Source organism: Pituophis catenifer, unplaced genomic scaffold, assembly GCF_029215685.1.
Source record: "Pituophis catenifer annectens isolate HBS135680 unplaced genomic scaffold, rPitCat1.0.hap2 SCAF_1, whole genome shotgun sequence".
Classification (NCBI taxonomy): Eukaryota; Metazoa; Chordata; class Lepidosauria; order Squamata; family Colubridae; genus Pituophis; species Pituophis catenifer.
This window is the reverse complement of record NW_027256881.1, coordinates 253,416,952-253,436,897: the sequence shown is the minus strand read 5'-3', so window position 1 is coordinate 253,436,897 and position 19,946 is coordinate 253,416,952. Positions and strand designations below refer to the sequence as shown.

Sequence of the window (19,946 nt, the reverse complement as noted above, 5' to 3'; positions counted from 1 at the left end):
AGACCTCATCTAATCTACTTTTTGTTTCATTCATGCCAACTGGTATCCGTCTCTCCTTGAGTATCTACCTGCTCCTCCAGGTGAGACAGGGCAGATGTGCTCCACTTTTCCTAGTACTCACCAGTCAACATTCCTTAGCTGACAGAACCTGTAGCATGCTCAACCTGCAGGATCAAATTGGATGAGTAGAAATTACTAGGAGAAGATTGTCTCTTGGGTCACCTGGTTCCAAGCTATGAAAGGCTTTAAAAGTGCAACCAGCACCTTGAATTGCTTTTACTGATATATTTATTACTTATATTGATATATCTATTGGTAAAAACTGGGATTGTGTAAAACGTACAATTGGATAAAGGAGAAATCTGACTAGTGATAGAAAAGCATATTCCTCACCCAATACAGCCTGTGCAAGCTGGCATGAAAACTATTACAGGTTAGTGGACGGGCCATACACTGGACTATTAATGTTAATTCAATTATTTACAAGTGATGTATGGTAATAAAAATAAGCAGAAAATATTGTTTTCAGAAGAAAACAAATCTTTTCGCTATCTAGGATAGCTAAAAGTTGGAATGTGATATGCAAGCAGCAAATGCTATTTTTCTTTTTACATGAGACAAATGATCCTGGGTTTTTATTTTTTGGTAATATGCCACACTATATCCCTTTGGCAAATAAAGTTTTGGGATCTATGGATGACTTCAATCAAGGAAGTAGTTGCAGGCATTTGATTATGCTGTTTATTATGTTGATTATGCATATCAATTTTCAAGTTGCAGGCAAATTTTCATTTCTAAGTAAAAGGGAGGTTCTCCTCCTCCCAGGAGAAGGAAAGGAGAGCAAACTCCTCCTATCTCCCTTATGGCTGGACACACAGCTTCCACGAATTATAGAAATAGAATAACAGAGTTGGAAGGGACCTTGGAGGTCTTCTAGTCCAACCCCCTGCTCAGGCAGGAAATCCTACACCATTTCAGACAAATAGTTATCCAACATCTTCTTAAAAACTTCCAGTGTTGGAGCTTTCACAACTTCTGGAGGCAAGTTGTTCCACTGATTAATTGTTCTAATTTTCAGGAAATTTCTCCTTAGTTCTAAGTTGCTTCTCTCCTTGATTAGTTCCCCCCCCATTGCTTCTTGTCCTACCCTCAGATGCTTATTACCGTATCTCGACTGCAGAAATGCCCGTGACCGTTAGGGGGCTCCCACGAGCCACCTCTAGGTCTAGGCTGCCATCTAGCGGTGGCGTGGGCTTTTACACCCGCGATACGGCGGGACTCTTCCCGTTTTCTCTACCAAGGGGAGTTTCCTCGCCTCCTTTTGCCCAAAGGGCAGCGCCAAACAACGGGGGTGAGGGTTGGTCTCCCGGTTGTGGGGGGAGGACAGCTCGAGGCCCCGCGCCCCTCCCCGAAACGGAAGGCCCGATGAGCCACGTGACGGAAAGACCGGTCCGAGGCGGGCTTTGGAGGCGGAAGTTTCGATGATCGGAGAGCCGAGGCTGCGGGCTCCGGGCCCGCCTTGGCGGCGCTGAGGAAGCCGAGGATCCGCGCAGAAGTCGGCCATGGCGGTCCCGAGGGGCGCGTGGGCGCTGCTGTGGGCGCTGCTGGCTCTGGCCTGGGCGGCGGGTCAGGAAACGGGCGAAAAGGTGAGCGCCCCCCCACCCTCCCTCCAACCCATTCCCCAAGCTCAAGGCTGCCCTCCGTCCCTCCCTCTCTCGTCCGTCCGCCTGCCTACCTCCCTGCTTCCCGTCCGCCAAAAACCCTCTCGGAGTCGGGGGAAGCAGGGCGCCCCGCCGCCTGGATAACTTGGGCCAAAACGGGGTTCACGTCCGGTCGTTTAAACTGCCATCCCCGCCTCGTTTCCGGCTTTCCCTCCCCTCTTATCCCTTTCTCGCTTTTAAGCAAAATCTCTCATTACTTTTAAGAGTTATTTCTATATATTTCTAAAGCCAGGCATATCCTGGCCGGCAATAACAGAAAGAATAGTTCTCCGAAGAGGCCCGTGTTTATGATCTCAAGTTGCTTCGATTTTCTTTCTCTCCCCCTCCCCCCCCATGTTTGTCACTTCTTTTTCTTGTAGTAAGGTGCTTAAGCCTGTAATGCTCAAATTTGTGATTCAACCTCGGCTTGAATAAACATTTCATTCCAGTTAGTTTTTTTTTTTTTTTAATTTTCTATTGACGGTGGATATGGCTGTCTGGTGTACATTTGGCTACAAATGAGATTTTAATGCTTTCTTCCAGTCTGAAATGCTTTTAAATTGGGATCTCTGAGGGGAATGGGGGAAAAGTATCAGAGAAATTTAAAAATGGGAAATACATATATATATACATGCATACATACATACATACATACATATTGAACAAACAGGAACAAAATAGATAGATAGATAGATAGATAGATAACTGTTTGTTCAATATATATATATTGTATTTGTTCCTGTTTGTTCAATATATAGTCCTATATAGAGCCAAGATAAGGACCAAGCACAATGGGTTGTGTATGACCTTTGCATGTTAATTTTTTTATCTATGTATCTATCTGCATCTTACTGTGGAAGAAGAGTTAACTTGAATGAATTTATTTTTGAATGAAAGAATATCTGAATAGTGCAAGTAGGAATTATATATACATACATTTTATTGCTTTATTTTTATTTATTCAATTTGTAAGCACCCAATCGTGAAGCACGTAAAAAGTCAGACATTTTAAGTATATGCTTAAATATTATAGTTTTAATTATTTATATGTGTACTGCATACTCCCATTATAGATGGTTTGTAATATCTCTATAATTCAATTTCAAATTCAGTACAATTAAAATGATTAAAATCAGCAGTGTGAAAATCTCTAAAATAAAAGAGTGGTTAAAATTATATCAAGGATGGAGCCAGTTCCACTTTAATAACAACTTGTTCTATAACATATATCTATTATGAAAATAATACAATCTACACTGGAGTCTGCTGAAAACCATGCTTCAGTCCACTGAAGCGTGTCCACACTGGGATATACAAAAAGTACCTTGCTGGATATTTAATGCATCAGATGAGTTTGCAAAGTATATGATCGTGTAGATATTCAGATCTAAATTTCGTATGACTGTATATACCATAATCTTATCATCCTGAATTGGGCATAGAAGGTAACAGGATTGTTGTTTCAACACATAGGTAATGTGGTACTCTATAAAACACTATTTACCACTCTGCTTTCTGGGCAAGTTGAAATATCTAGATCGTTTTTCACAGCTATCCTATGAAGAAGTTTATGTTGAAGATGGGTTGAAATGTTTCTTCTAACATATAGAACTTCTTAGTAAGTAGCTCCCTAGTTTTTGGGGGGCCGTAAAGGCAACTTTAGACTTGCAAGATTCTGTTAATGTAACTTTACAATAAAGAAGAATTACTTCATTTGGACATGCTTCCTGTTTAGGCTACTTCACAAGGGTGATATTGTGCCTCCTTCTACTGCAAAATCTCTTTTGTTACCTCTTCAACACTTTCCTGTTTTCCTTGGTTGCCAAGGCACAGAGATGTTCCTCATATTCTTGCCTTTTCCTCTGAAGTTTAGGTGGTTTCTGGAAATCATCATTTTTCTTCTACTTCTGTTTTTTAATTTTGTTGTTTGCAAATGGCTGTTTGCAAATATATATTAGTTGGATTTGTATGCCATAACCTATGCTTAAAATAAATCATAGTTTAGTGTAATGACTAGTCAGGTTATGCTTAGTTAATAATACTGTCTACTTAGCCATAACTAAAGCTCAATAATGTTAATAGGTAGAGCTGCATTTTAATCCTGTTTAATATAATTATTTATTAATGAGATAAGGCACTTAAAACCTTGAATATCTTACTCCTAGATAAGATTTAATTGCCATGCATCCCTCTGAATAAATCAAGCTTATTAATAAATAGAATTGCAGATGACTCTTGCAAATGCATTTCTGAGCTACTTTTCTAGTTTGAATATTCTCTAAAAATTCTCATCTCATCTTGTAATTGATTTTTGTCTTTCAGTTGGGGTTGCGATTATGCTACTTAAAAGATTCTTTAATCATGCTGAACAGCCAATACATATTTATCTGGACACATTTCTTTTGAGTAGGAGTCTTAGCCCCATCTATTCTGCTTTTGTTTCATCAGCACTGGAAAACCACCCTTCAGAATTATTTCTGTTTCCCTGCATTTTTAATTTTTAATATTCTGACAAAATCATTCTTAATTCACTTTGCCTTTACAGAATTCTCAGGATGTCCGATGTAAATGTATATGTCCACCATACAAAGACCATGCTGGTAAATTTTTTAGTAAAAATGTTTCACAGAAGGACTGGTAAGTATGTGATAGTTAATATTTAAGAGATCAGAGTAATTTAAATAGCTCATTTATTATTGGTATTTCAAAAGTATTTTGGATCAAGAAAATTGTTAAATCTGGATGCTTAAATTGAAGTTGCTTGTGGTCATTGCTAGTAAATATAAGATTATATTTGAAATAACATTCAGAATATTTTTTATAAATACTTTGGCCTTAAAATGATTTATTTTAAAGTCTTTTTAATTTAAGGCAATGTAATGCTTTCCCTAGAGTCGGGAACGACTAGCACATATGTGCGAAGGGAACTTTTATCTTTACCTTTAATACAACTTGAGATCTTAAAATAAATCTGATACATGTTTGTAGGCTGATTTTTCATGGTCTTAGATTATTATCTTCCATAATGTCCCTTAGATATACAGTATATACAGATATACAGTAGTTGTAGATTAATAATAATCAAAACAACATCTGTCTGATTCAATAGATGGATAAAAATGCCAAATCTGGCCTAAATATCTGGCTAATTGTGTGACCAAGCATAATAATAATATATGCTGTCCAACTCCCAGCATCTTTGGGCAGTTTACAAATTGTTAAAAGGATTAGGAAAAAAAAAGAACAAAGATGACAGAGATAAGCCCAAATGAGAAAAAAGAAAAAGTAGAAAAGGGGGCTTCACTCATGCTTGCCAAAGACCTGGGTGAAAAGCCAAGTCTATCAGGGCCCTTCAAAACACCAGTAGGGTAAGGTCCATTGAAATCCCTGGGGGGGGGGGTGTCCTCATTCCTGATGGCTGGCACTGCTACAGAGAATAGATGGCATTGTTTAATCCAAGGCATCCAAAGCGCACCAGCCCTGCCAGATCAGATCAACTAGGCCTGCTAGGCAGATTCAATGAGAGACAAGTTGTCCTTCAAGTAATCGGGTCCTGTGGTAAGATTTTTTACTTCAGTTCCCACATCCCCTTGTTATTGTCCTAGGTTATCTACTTCTGGAGAAGAGCAAATCTCCTGAAGACAGGGAGTCAGTAGATATTCAGATAGAATGCCAAACCATTCTTGCCCCTATTGCAGTGTTCATATCATGAAGATTTCCAGCAGTAGGCACCTTTACTATGGTGTTATTTATCATGATGGATAGTTCCTTTTTGGTAATAGTGTTAGATCATATAATTTATTTTTTCTCCAATAGGGGGTAACAGTAACTGTGAGAGGGACCTTGGAGTCCTAGTATCAATCACTTAAACATGAGTTAACATTGTGCGGCGGCAGACAAAAAAGCTAATGAAATCCTTGGTTGTATAAACAGAGGCATAGAATCAAAATCACGTGAAATATTAATACCACTTTATAAAGCCTTAGTAAGGCCAAAACTTAGAATACTGCATCCAATTTTGGTCACCACATTACAAAAAAGATGTTGAGACTTTGTAAAAAGTGTAAAGAAGAGCAACTAAGATGATTAAAGGCCTGGAGAATAAAACATATGAAGAACGGTTGCAGGATTTGGGTTTGGCTAGTCTAAAGAAAAGAAAGACTAGGGGGAACATGATAGCAGTATACTAGTTTTTGAGAAGCTGCCACAAAGAGGAGGGGGTCAATTTATTTTCCAAGGCCACAGAGGGCAGGACAAGAAACAATGGATGAAAACTAATCGAGAGAAGGAACCTGGAATTAAGGAGAAACATCCTAACAGTGAGGACAATTAACCAGTGGAAGACTTTGCCTTCAGAAGTAGTGAGTGCTTCACCACTGGAGGTTTTTAAGGAGAGACTGGACAGTCACTTGTCTGAAACGGTATAGTGTCTCCTGCTTGAACAGGGGGCTGGATAGAAGACCTTCCAGCTCTATTCTGATTGGGTGAATTGGTTGGATTAAATTAATCCAGTTTATTGAGGTACTTAATTTACAAGACGCTTCAACTAAAATATTTTGTTTGTCAGGTAGTATAATGAATAGCTTTAATTTATTCAACATTGTTATGCAGTTATGAATGGAATATGCTACTTTCTCTCCTCATCTTGGTACAGATATAATTATCAAAAGGATTACAAAATAACTAAAATGAAGAAAATGAGTCCAGGAAGACATATAAAAAGACAAAATCTGAGAACTCTTAGTATACATGTCCCCTTATCAGTCCTAAATCACTGAAAATCCCTTATGAAAATATAATATGACATTTCACAGATTTGCTACATCCTCAATCCACAAGCCTCATATTATGATTAGATCCACTTCAGAAATACTGAATTTTCTGTACAGGATTAAAAGCTCCTGAAATATATTATAGATGAGGAAGAAGGAATTGCTATTCTATAAAAGAAGTCTGGAGCATATCATACATTATGATAACTTTAATAACATAGAAGGAAAAACATAGATGAAATAGTCAGTCCTATTATTCTGCAATCATTTGTTTAATGAAAATGATATTCTTTTGAAACCTCTTTCAGTTGTTCCATAGTTTTTGCCACAAAAAAAAGGATTTTTTCATAGAATCTATAGTTTTTGTCTTAAATTATTGCATGCCCTATGATTTTATGCTAAATGAAATTCCTTGTAATATGCTCTTACTGTATTTTAGAATATGGCTTAAGTGAAAAGATTAGGGGCATGATAGATTTGCAGGTAAGGGTACCTAAGTCTCATCTTTGAGTGGTTTGCATTCCTTATTGATGTTACCAGTTCCAGATAACAAAGGTGCTGTCTCACCATTTAGGAGGTATGATAGTTGATGAAAGATGTAAGGCTGTGAGATTAGAGGAAGGTGATATTTTTGAGCTCACTTAGCTGATACATTCTAATGTTGACATTTAAACAGATTTGTTTGCTTCCTGGAAACCACAAATTTTCTAATAGGTTAAATACTAATGAGACAAATTAAAAATTTAAGCTGGTATTATGTAGATTAAATGTCAAGTATTTCTAACATTCATACAAATTAATAATAGATTGGTTAATTCTTCATTCAGGGTTATATTCAGCATGTGTTTTTATTAATGAATATTTCTCTCTAGTGGTATAAATTTATCTAAATACCTGCTAAACATTTTTTCCTTCCCCTGCAGTGATTGTCTTCATGTGGTGGACCCTATGCCAGTTCTAGGGCAGGACGTTGAAGCCTATTGCTTGCGTTGCGAATGCAAGTATGAAGAAAGAAGTTCAGAAACAATAAAAGTAAATTATAACTCTGATTACTGTTTTAATTCTGTTAAGTAATGTTCAAATGTCTTTTCCCCAAATCCACATGTATTATAACAGTATGTTAAATTATAAAATAGTGAAAGCGGGGCATGTTTGCAAAATTTAATTTCCTTTTCTTTTTGTGAAAACTAATTTACTGATTTACAAATTAACTTGATCATAGCACTTAGGTGCTAGGATATATTACTTTGTTACGTTATCTAAGTCTAAAGATGATACCATGTTTTCCCGAAAATAAGACCCTATGTTATATTTTTTTGAACCCAGAAATAAGCACTTGGCCTTATTTTCGGGGAGGTCTTATTATTTTGGGGCGCGTGGAGCAAGACGTCTTACCTGATTTCCAGCTTTGTCTCCCTAACCAGAGGATATGGCGGGGACCAGCTGCGCATGCATTTAAATATTTTCAGGGAGGGCTTATTTTGGGGGGGCTTATTTTAGCACATGCGCTCAAAAGCCCAGTTGGGCTTATTATCACAGGATGTCTTATTTTCAGGGAAATGGGTTATTTCCTGTAACTTGCTAAGATTTCTTTTTTTTTTTTTTAATTAATTAATTCATTCATTCATTTTACATGGTCATGAATTGCTTTTTTGTTTTCAGTTTTGAAAACATGTTGGATTATATTACATTACATATTATTCTTTCTTATTGGTCTTAATTCTTGCCAGTTCAATTGTAGTCCACATGATTTGGTTTCTTAGCATTAATGTTATACAACTTTGGAGCCTAGTGGATATGCATCATTCTAACTAACTTTTTCTTGCCAGTTCAAAATACACTTGGAAAATACTATGTATGCTGCTGAGTATGCAGTAAAATTACCTTTGTTATACAAGTGTACAAGCTTGGGACTGATCGCACTTGTTGTGTATATCTGATATCAAACACATTTGCCTTTAAGCATGCATATGATGCTTCTAAGAAGATTGTCTTTTAATTTGTACAAGAAACTGCTTAAACTGTTGGATATTTTCTTTTGCTTATGTTTCCTACCTTATTTGATTGTTTCTAGAAGAACATCTGAAATTGAATGCAGTGCTCACTTTTATTAACCAGTATCCAGTAATTTTTAAAGCCACGTTAAGCTTTACAAGGGAACTGGATGCAATTTTAATAACATTACTTGAAAATGTGAATTTCATCTTTCTGCTATGTCTTCTCCTCCTTAGAAAAAAGGTCTCTTGTTATTTTTTCAGTCCATTCTAAATCCATAATTATAATTCTTTGATTTATTTCTGTATTTTGGGATTTAATGAGTAAAAATAAGATGTGTTGTAGTTTTTAGACTTTTAAATTTAGTTTGACAGCCTATATAATCCAAATAAATATGATCTTAAATGGCATAAATTGAAATAATGTCTTCTATTATATAGATTACCATCATAATATATTTGTCCATTTTGGGTCTTCTGCTACTATATATGGTGTATCTCACTATGGTAGAACCAATTCTGAAGAGACGTCTCTTTGGACATTCACAGCTAATACAGAGCGATGACGATGTTGGGGTAAGTTCTGTGTTTAATCTATTCAAACATATGTAATGAGTTCCCTAATTACAATACAGGTTTAATTTTGATAGTTTAAACAGGATTTAAAATCTGAGAAAGATATCTTCATTAAGATTTTAGAATTGACTGCTGAAGTGAAAATAGTAGTTATTTTTCAACATGATGGTTACTATTGATTGTCACTGTTTCCAGAATGATGAATTTCTCTTTAAATATTGTTATTTTTTGACAAAGCAATATTTAATTTTTAAAAATGTACAACTAAAATGCAAAGGAAAAAGGAAAAGAAAAACCTGGAAAAAATATTTCTGTATTTATACTTATCAATAATTACCTGTGAATTCTTTAATATGAAAAATACAAGATATTTATGAGGTACATCTGACATTTCTGACAATCATTCTTTGACACATGGAATAATATTTTTCTAATTTCTTAATATAATTCTTTTAGCCACCCCTTGCTTGATAGACCCCTAATTGATGATAAGCAGTCAAATTCCAAAACTTTGGTATATAATTCAACATTATATTAACATCTTTAACATTTGACAATCTATTAAATAAGGATGACTTGGTGGCCTTTATGCCAGTCACCTGACATTTCCTATACAATGTTTATAACAAACATTTGTAGAAACTTGCCACACTCCATTCACCATTCTTTCTTGGATGCAGATGTTGTTGTTTAGATTTGTAATTAAAGGTAGTATTTTGATTACAAGCCTAATTGGAACTAGAATTTCCATTGCTAAGCAAAGTGGTAGTCAAGCAAAACATCACATGTCTGCATTGCTTAGTGACAGCATAGTATGGTCATACTATGAGGCCCTCATGCTTCTGCCCTATGCATACAGATTCAGCTTACCTCCCTTCATCTCTGCCCTTAGCATTGCTGAAATGAAGAGACTGATGTATTCTGATGCCACAGAACTTGCCTGAAGCCCTGTGGAGCAGCAGCTTTACTATAGAAGGCTTTTAAGCTGCACATTTAACTGGCAGCACAAGAAAGTGATTTTCACAAATTTCCACTTATACTTTCTTATCTAATGTCATGCCTGCCTGCTATTTATCTTTAATTCATTGGAATTTGGTCTACAAACAGCTAATTAAAACAAATAGTGGAGGCACAATGGTATTTAATGGACTGTATTACTTGCTGAAAAAATAATACGTATAACAAACTTAGGCAAAGTCTAGTAAGCACATTCCTGACCATCATGTTGGATCATTATCTGACTAAATAAAAAGTAACTTAATGTATTACTAGAAGTTCATTAGGAAGAAAAATAACCAGAATATTTAAAAATGTCTATAGCAAAATGTATGGAGATTATTAATACCAGATGGGATTGTCTAAAAACTACAAATATCAGTTAATAAATGTGACCACCACTCCATGTTATGTTGTTGCTATATTTTAATATTAACATTAGTATTATATATTTAAGTAGTTTTATGCCAGCGTTTTCAAATAGCTGAAGAAAATAAAATGTCACAAATTCTGCCAAGTATAAACATGAAAATACATGGCAGAAAAAAACAAGTTTAAAAAGCATATACAGAATGAAATGACTGTATCTTAACAGGACATTAAATAATAATTGTAAGTCATATATCTCTTCATTTGAAAAATAATTAGATATATATATCTCATGATCTGAACTAAAAACTTTTACCGTAGCAATTTAGAAATCAAGTTTTATTGAAAAGTTAATTTGGAGATGTAAATTTAAATGCTTCAGTTCTGTGTTACTGGTATTAATAAAGAAGAAGCAATACACAGAAAGATTAAACATTTGGTTTTTGACCCAAAATAATGCAGAAAATATATAAATATTCTGCGTTCTGGAAGTTGTGCTAGTTGATCATTCTAATTATCAAATTAAATTTGGAAACAATAAGACATATTTACAATACCTAAACTTTCTGAATTTGAATAATTAGATTTTTGGCATAGTTATGGGGAAATGTGCTCCTATTTGCCTTTTCCCTGAGTTTATATGATGCAGTAATTGCTAGAAAATATATTACAAACCATAGTAGTCAATCTGTTTTTGAATGTATTCAATTCAATGAAGCCCATGGGGAAAAAATCCTGGTTCCTGGTTCTAAATGTTCTCTTAATATTGCTGGTTCATTCCAGTGAGCTATATACAGTGTTGCATGAATCATCATGTACTGTTGCGTAGGAGACTGCCATTATTCCAGAGGGCCCACCATGACACCCTCTACATCTTTTCCACAGGGCCCCCAAACTGTCCAAAAGAGAAAGGGTTATGGAAAAAGTCTTTCTGCTAGCAGATGCTATTCTGCTTGCTTAATAATATTGTGACCATGTGCTATTGTATCCTCAGTCCTACCTACTTTGCTGTGACTTCATTATAAAACCATGTCATTCATGAAACTATTTTACTTTAACATCAAGATACAAGAAGGAACAAACTTGTTCAATTATTTATTCTATATCTAGCTAATTTTCTTGTGAATTTCAATAGAAACATAAATTAATCCCTGATATTCATATGGGTCTTATACAAAAACCATATGAATTTTTTTCAAACATGTCAGATTCATAATTTGGTGGATTTCTATTTCATAGTAATGCTGAAGTCTTGAATAATCCAATAAATTAAAATGTTAAGCAGTTTGAAGTATAAAATTGTTACGTAAATAATTAGCATGACCTTCTCTAAATCATACCTTTAAACATAGTGTTCAAAACATTTAAAGTGTATTAGCATTTGATAGTAAATGTCCATGTTTATGGATTGCATTTATTCTTTAAAATGCCTAACATTTGAATGTTTAATATAAACACATAATTCTCTTGGTATTTTGTCAACTAAGCAGCTGTATTTTTGCTTTTTATTAAGATATTGAATGTAAACTTATGTATGTTGGTATTCTTTGACATCATGGAGTGAATATTCCAAACAACTTCACAATAGGTATTGCTAGTAAATAACACAGAGACTTTGCGAAGTCACATAGTACTGGCTATTTAAATTTGAATACCCTCTTACAGAAAGAAGAATAATTCTAAGTGTTGTATCAATATTCAAAGACACTATAAATGCACGTCATTTTGCAGTAGAATTGTTCAAAAAAAAAAAAGGAAAGAAGGAAAAATAGGGCTCTTCTTCCCTATTGATGAGTTTAGATTTCCATCCTTTCTAACAGTTATTCCTTTTGGAAGAGGAGTGACCACACATTCTGCAGTTGCCTCCTCCATTCTGATGTGTAGGGCTAAATAGTTCTCTAGCTGTCCATTATTTTATATTTGCAGTCAGGTTGTGTAACGTCTCTCTAGTGCTTAATCCTAAATTCTAATAACGAACACTCAGAGTGATTGTTATATGAATATCTACAATTTTATTGCCTTTTTTGTTCTTTGTCTTGGAAATTCATATATAGTGCTATTAGTTGACATTATGCTAAAACTGGGTGTTTTCACATACAGATAGTCCTCAACTAATGACCACAATTGGGCCTGGAATTCAGTTGTTGAAACTTTCTATATATTTGTTCCTCATGATGTTAAGAGTCTCAGTCTCTCCTCCTCTCCCCCACACCCTGTGTTTTTGTGTGTGTGTTGTGTGTGTCATTAGGATATATCTGTCAATGCATGTTTAGCTTGGAAATACTGAGCAATATTTAATAAAAATATTTTCTTCATTTCAGGATCACCAGCCTTTTGCAAATGCTCATGATGTGTTGGCACGTTCCCGAAGCAGGGCCAACATGTTGAACAAAGTTGAATATGCCCAGCAGCGATGGAAACTCCAAGTCCAAGAACAGCGTAAATCTGTATTTGATCGCCATGTTGTGCTCAGTTAATATACCAGTGACATCTCCAGGATATTGATTGAAATATGCTAAAATAAATCACTGACCTCTGTCTTCCCGAAATGACACACCAGAAAGCTTGTTTTTGCATCTTAACAACAAAGATAGCACAAACACAAATGGAAGATCTGAAAATCTTTTAATAAGCCAAAATCTCTGTACATACCGAATTGCTTTTACTAATAAAATATAAGCAATTATTTGCGTGATCCTTATGACATGGAGAGAAAATTGTCTATGGTTCTTAAATGAGGTTGACATTAATTTGAAGAAGAATGTGCAGCATGTATGCTACAAGTGATCTACATATGAAATCTTTTGTAAATACGTTGTTTTCTTATCACCTGCTGTACGTTGTACATATAGCTATCACTTCCAAAACTTTGAACTGTTAAATTATATTTCTATCAGCTTGTTAGCTTGCTTCTATAAATATAAGGTAGGCCTTACATGTACAGAGATAATTGGTAAGCTAGAAGCTTGACATATTAACTAAAGGTACAGACTTAGTACAATTGGAATTGGACCTTCTACATTGCTTGCTAAAAATTCTGTGTGATTATCTGCATTTCATGTAAATTTCAATAGTTTGTGGATAATTATTTTTTAAAATTAGCTTGATAATGGAATGCAAATAAAGTCTTCAGAATATTGGTATCAGAGGTAGATTTATTTATTTTAAATTACATCTTTTATAGCATTATTGTTTCGTATCTGATCTGAAACCCTATCTGCAATCCATTTTGGCTATTAGGTCACTATAATTGGTACCCACAAGAAGTCAATGGATGAAACTATTAAGAAGGATTCCACAATGTTATTTCCCTAGTTATTTGAAATAAATGCTGTACAGTTTTTTATCTAATGCTTGGAGGCAGTGAAGATTGGAGTGGAGCAAAACAAGAGTTTGATTAAATCCATCCAAGATAGAGGTGCTGTTCATCAATATACAATATGGCATCCAAATAACATCAATCCCTCTCTAGATAGGTTCATGCTCTTCCTGAAAGAGTTGGTTAGTGTCTCTTGCATTTGTAGCTCCTGCTTAAATGGCAGATGAAAGCTGTGATCATGGGAGCTTTATACAGCTTCCATTGCTGTACCAGTTACAGCCCTTCTTGGACCAGAATGCCCTGATGACAGTCTTACTTTAATGACCACTTATCTGGATTATTGCCAAATACTCTGTCAGGATGCTTTTGGAGATAATCTTGAAGTTACAGCTGGTATAAAAAACAGTAGCCCGAGCATTAGAATGTTCAATCCCACCAATACAGAGTAACATCTATTTTAAAGTCACTTCACTGGTTACAACCAGGTTTCCGAACCCAGTTCAAAGTGCTGGTTGTTACTTTTTAAAGACCTACACAGTGCAACATTGATATTAGGCAGCCAAAGCTGAATCTGCCTCCTTGGGTTGGTCATTTCAAGAGGACCTGTCAAGAGTATACATCCCTTGCCTTTCCCTCCCCCCCAATAATTTTATTAAAAATTATATTAAGCATAAATCTAATACAAGGACCTAATTCAACAATACTAAAAAGTATATTCAACATTAACAATTTATCACTGTCTCTTAAAATGCAACCAAATTATCTTCATTCCATAGCTCAATCCATTTTCTATGAATTTATCTCTAAATCTTTAGCGCTCTATTAATCAGCAAAAGTTTAATAAAAATTAAAAATACCTAACAAAAGTATATACTCCCTCTTTCCATTTAGTAAAAAACCCCTAATCCCTTTTTTAACAAAATGTAATTCCAATTAACAAAAAAAAATTAATTGCAAAAAATTAAAAAGTATTAAATATTACCAGAAATAATAATCCCTTATTTAGATAACAAAAATAGATAAAGTGAATGTCACAAACTAATCCATTATATCAATTTAAAGATTTTGTCAGGTGAAGCCCAAGAATGGCATGGAGCAATTCAGCCAAAATTCAATTCTTTACAGACAAATCTTGCCACCCTAAAACCTTTTGGATATACCTATGAGATTCTAGGGAATGGCTGTGCCAACTTTTTTTCTCGATCTCCATCTCAGGACTATGCTGCCTCCTGTCTCACCCCTCCCTTTCTGGAATGTGCCTTGCTGGGAAACTGCCACATCACTAGTCCTTCACACCAGCTCCCCCTCCCCACAAAAAGCCTATCTAATCAAGATAGTCATTAAACATAACAAATAAAATTAGCCAATTTTGTACTCCCCCCCTTCTACTCTTAATAGATACAATTCTGACTTCTATTTTCTTCTACTATCTTTGCCCCTTGCCTCAAAAATCTTATTTTTATCAAATATCTTTCTAATCAACATCATTTTTTTCTTTAAATCAATTTCATCCAAAACTTTGCCACTTAGAAACAGCTGTATAACCACCCCTTTGCTGTGTATTGCAAAAAAATTGGAAAAAAATAATTACAAAATTGGAAAAACATTTTTCTTTTCAAAATAAATGGATTGAAGAGAAAGTCTCTTGGTAACTGGTAAACTTGCAGATCTGAGGGTTTTTCAATTTTAAAAGCAATGAAAAAAATTAAGCTCCAAAGTGATTAAAATGAGGTTTGGTCAAACCTTATGTCCATAAAAGGCTGCACTTAATGCTCAGAACATGAACCCATAACTTTCAGCTGATTACAAATAGCAGCAAAAAATAGTTTCTGCCATCTATTCAACAAAATCATACATATGGGCAATCTCCAAATCTTTTAGAGATTTTCAGCAGTCCACTTCTAATATCCAATTGCTTTTTTTTTTTCCTGTAATGCCCTCATGATCCAGGGAATGGAAAAAATGTGGGTGACAGTTTGCCTTGCCTTACCAAAAGTCCTCACCCCTTGTCTTTCTAAAATACATGGCAGATTTCTGTTGCTTCTATTGTATGGAATAGTCTCCCATCAGAGATCAGGAGATTCCCAACTTCCTAGCTTTTTGCAAGCAGATTATAAATTTATCCCATCAGACTATGTCCTAAACTGAATGGGGAAACCACTATGGTTTTTAGTAGGGGTTGTATTATATAACTTGTGGTTTTGTCCTATTGTTCACTACATAAAGTCTGATGACGTTGAGAAGTTGAAGTTCAGAAATATCAATAAATAAATCCTAGTTGTTTCCATCCATTCCATGGATGGAAATAGAATGGGCATGCTCCAGGACTTTACCTTGAAACAATGTCCTCTGATTGGGACCTAGGAGGTGGGGCTTTTCGATTGTGGCACCTGAGCTGTGGAATAACTTTTCCTTTGAGATTTGATTGGGCTTCACACTGTTGACCTTCAGGAAGGCTTTGAAGATGTGGCTATTCCATTGGGCACTAGGGTAAGGAAGTCAGATGATTTCATCCTGTAAGGTATAGTATTTGTTGCTTGTGGCCCAACTCTGGGTTTTGTTGTTGATTCCTGGTTGGCTTTAGTATTTAAATACATTTTAACAGTGCTATACACTGCCTGGTATGCCAACTTGTGAGTTAGACAGCTATATTAATATCTTACATGAATAGGCAGAGAAAATGAGCATTTGGTATATTAAGCTTAACCATACTATACACAAACACACAAAATTCATATAATTGGGATACTGAATTATACTGAATATCAAGTCCATCTCCCTGCTTTAGAATTTGAATTAAAGCATCCAAGATCTTGGACTAATCCGTCAAAGGAGAACTCACTAATACCTGTCCCTGCTAGTACAAAATTCCCCTGTAAATCAGTCGCATCTGCATAACAGTCTTGCAGGTTCAGAGACCCATCTTAAGCCAGCATGCTGTTTTTCATTGGCCAACCAGATGTCTGTAGTGTGCATGCAAGTGGGAGATAAGAGATGTAATCCTTTCCTGCCATGCTTCCTTAACAGGTACTTCCTGGTACTTGGAAGGATGCATCCTTAGCAAAATTCAATTAGTAATTATTGCATCTATGATGCTGTGATCTCTCCTTTAATGCATGAAAAAGTCTTCACTTCCTGAGGAACTACAAAATGGAGGGAGGGCTTATGCAGTCACTGAGCCAGTAAATCCACAAAGGAGGAAGATTATAGTTTTTCTCATACTCTCCCAAGCTGCAAGAAAACCTTCCTGTCTGAATGTCCAAAATAATCTGTTGCACATAAGATTTGAAATTGGTTCAAGGGTTATAGGTATCTATATTCTCATTGCAGTATTTTCAGAATGAGTTTACTTAAATATTTTTTTCTAGTGCATCTTTGCTGATGATGTTACCTAGTGCTCAGAGAGCACTAAGGATTCCTCATATCAACCCTGAGCTACAAATATTCTCCTTTATTAGCTTCAAATATGAGTCTCTGCTTGCCATTCATTGTTTTAAGGGGTCAGTTAGTTTATTTGTCCTCAATCATCAGACTGAGATATTTCCTCTGTAGCTTGAAACAGTTCAATTGTACTTGATCCTTTCTAATTTGAAAGTTGGTTTACTACTGTATGTATTGTACCTTGGTTTCTAGAAGCATCAGTTTCTAAATTTATTCTCTCTTGACAAATGTTTCCCTCATTCCACTATACCATTTGTAAAATATTTTTGTATAGCTTTCCATCTAACCTCATCTGTGACTATTAACTATTTCCTTATTAGCTTTAAATACAAGAGAACTTTCCTAGCTGAAAAAAAATCCTGATTTTTTCTTTAAAAAAAATTCATTTCCATTTTTATGGTTATCTTGGCTATTGAAATCTTGACTGAGATGTTCTTGCTTGGAATTATTATTGCTATTATCATATATGGTCTAGACCACCAGTCCCCAACCTTTCTAGCTCCATGGATTGGCAATGGTGGCAGTAGCAGTGGCAGGTGGGATGGCTTTGTATGCACACCCACCACTTGCACAAATGGAGCTTTGCACACTCACCCACCACTAGTGCAGCCTGGTTTCCAATGGATCGTGGACCAGACCCAGACTGCGGACCAGGGATTGGGGACCCCTAGTCTAGATTGTAGTCATATTTTACATTTTCCTATCCTTGCCTCTGCTTCTGTCTGTCTATTATTGGAAAACGATAGAAATAACTGGGATCTACTAAATAGAAAACTAATTTGGATCAGATTAGTATTTAGGATTGAGAACATCTGGGATTAATGATGTTTAATGTTTCATTGCTTGCTGTTTTCTGCCCAGTTGGAAATCCAACTATTCCCATAGAGTTTCAGTTATATATTTGGAATTATAAGCAGAACCAGAAACCCATCACTGGGAAGGCAGCCAGGTTGGGATGGGGAGGGGGATTGCGAAGAGCCTTCTTTTCCATTAATTTATTATATTGTTCACTTCTTTTCACTTTAAAAGTTGAGTCTATTCCTTTAATAAATCATAATCAAAGACTACTTAAAGTAGGCTCTTTACATTACCAGCTCTGTTGATAAATTGGATAGTCTTTTGGCATTGAGTCTTACTAAAAAGCTGTCAACTTTGTCTGGCATTTTCAATTACTGTATTTTTCAAAGTATAAGATTCTCTGGACTATAAGATGCACATTAATTTTTGGGGAGGAAAACAAGAAAAAAAAATTCTGCTTCTGCCTACCAGCATCCATCAGTATTCATCTGGCTAGCCGATTCCTGCCACTTGGAACCAGCCAAAAACGCAATGTGCAGAGGCCAAAAATGGGGTGTGCAGAGGCTGAAAATGTGACACACTGAGGCTGAAAATGCGACATGTGGAGGCCAAAAACGGCCAAAGGGTGGGGGCCAGCGGGTGGACGGGGCTTCAGCAATATTCGTTGTATAAAACACACAGACATTTCCACCCACTTTTTTGGGGGGGGGAAAGTCTCTTATATAGTAATCTTTTCAGACAGTAAACATTCAGCATTGAGCTATTGATGATAAAAATGATATAAATTTAACAAACCTACATACAAATAGTAGATCTAGTAAATGCATTTTGATTAGAATGTTACAACATATCTTGGAAGGATATAAATATGCTGCACATTAGATATTAACAGTCATATAATATGTTATGCATTCAAATCCATCAATATTTGTTGCCTTTATAGCTACAGTGTGGGTGGAAGAAGCTAAACCAGAAATGAGCAGCTCTAACTGTAAGCTACTTTGCATATTGTCATTTGAGTATAAATTTAGAGCTGATTTTGACTCAATCCACCAAACATAAGAACTGTGGAAGTCAGGTAAGGCACCCAGGCTAATAGCAAATTTTGCACGGCTTTTATTATATTAATGTTAACCTCGGATTTTTAAATATCTAAATTACACATGTAGTTAAATACTTCAGGGACTGTTTTATCTTCTTTAATGCAAAAGATGATTCATACTAGTGTGATGCTCTAGAGATCAGAGGTTGTACAATATTTTAGAATTTGATAAGTGATTTTGGAAGTTCTCCATTTCACCTTGTAGGAATCAAGAATTTAGAGTTATTTTCTAACTCTAGGAGTTGTCTGATATTGAAGCAGTTAACCTGAACCTTCAACTAAGATGTGGTAGTTTTCTTAAATGTTCTGAAGCAATTGGTGTATTTAAACTCATTTTCTTGTGTACCACAGAAGTTCTAACAATATAGATTGGCTAAGATGACATTATTTGATTGTTACTTTTACATACGGTACTTAAAGTGAAATATTTGATGGTATGCTGATATGAAGAAATCTTCCATGCAAGAAAGGTTTTGATTGCTCATTTGATTTCTTATAAATAAATGAATCTGTGCTTAAGAAAGGATAAATGTTATTTCTGTACTGCTGATATAGAATAAGACATACACATAATACATTGTTGGTCAATCTTAAAATTTGTGAATCAAGGTAAAGAGCAAAGATTTACTGGGGTGTAAACACTGATCACATATATTGGCAATATAATCACATCCCTTTTTCATAAAAAATATTATAGCTAAGTAGGTCAGGACTGCATCTGTACATTCTCCCACATTTTTCCATTACATCTGAAGTGCACTAAAAATACTGACAATCACACCTAGTCTTGGGCAATCTGTGACTCACTGTGCTCCTATGCATTTGAACATTTTCAGCTTTACCTGAGACACCATAACCAGGAACATCTCCTGGGATGTC

The 19,946-nt window shown here is 35.4% G+C and overlaps 1 protein-coding gene across 1 annotated transcript; it reads left to right on the top strand.

Annotated features, from left to right (window-relative positions):
* Positions 1-1,441: 1,441 nt before the first annotated feature.
* On the top strand, positions 1,442-13,550 carry TMEM9B (TMEM9 domain family member B). The gene is made up of 5 exons (XM_070957470.1): positions 1,442-1,646; positions 4,246-4,337; positions 7,396-7,504; positions 8,908-9,042; positions 12,729-13,550. Exons 1-5 carry the CDS (start codon positions 1,563-1,565, stop codon positions 12,882-12,884), a joined length of 576 nt encoding a protein of 191 aa, XP_070813571.1. The 5' UTR covers positions 1,442-1,562; the 3' UTR covers positions 12,885-13,550.
* The last annotated feature ends 6,396 nt before the right edge of the window (positions 13,551-19,946 follow it).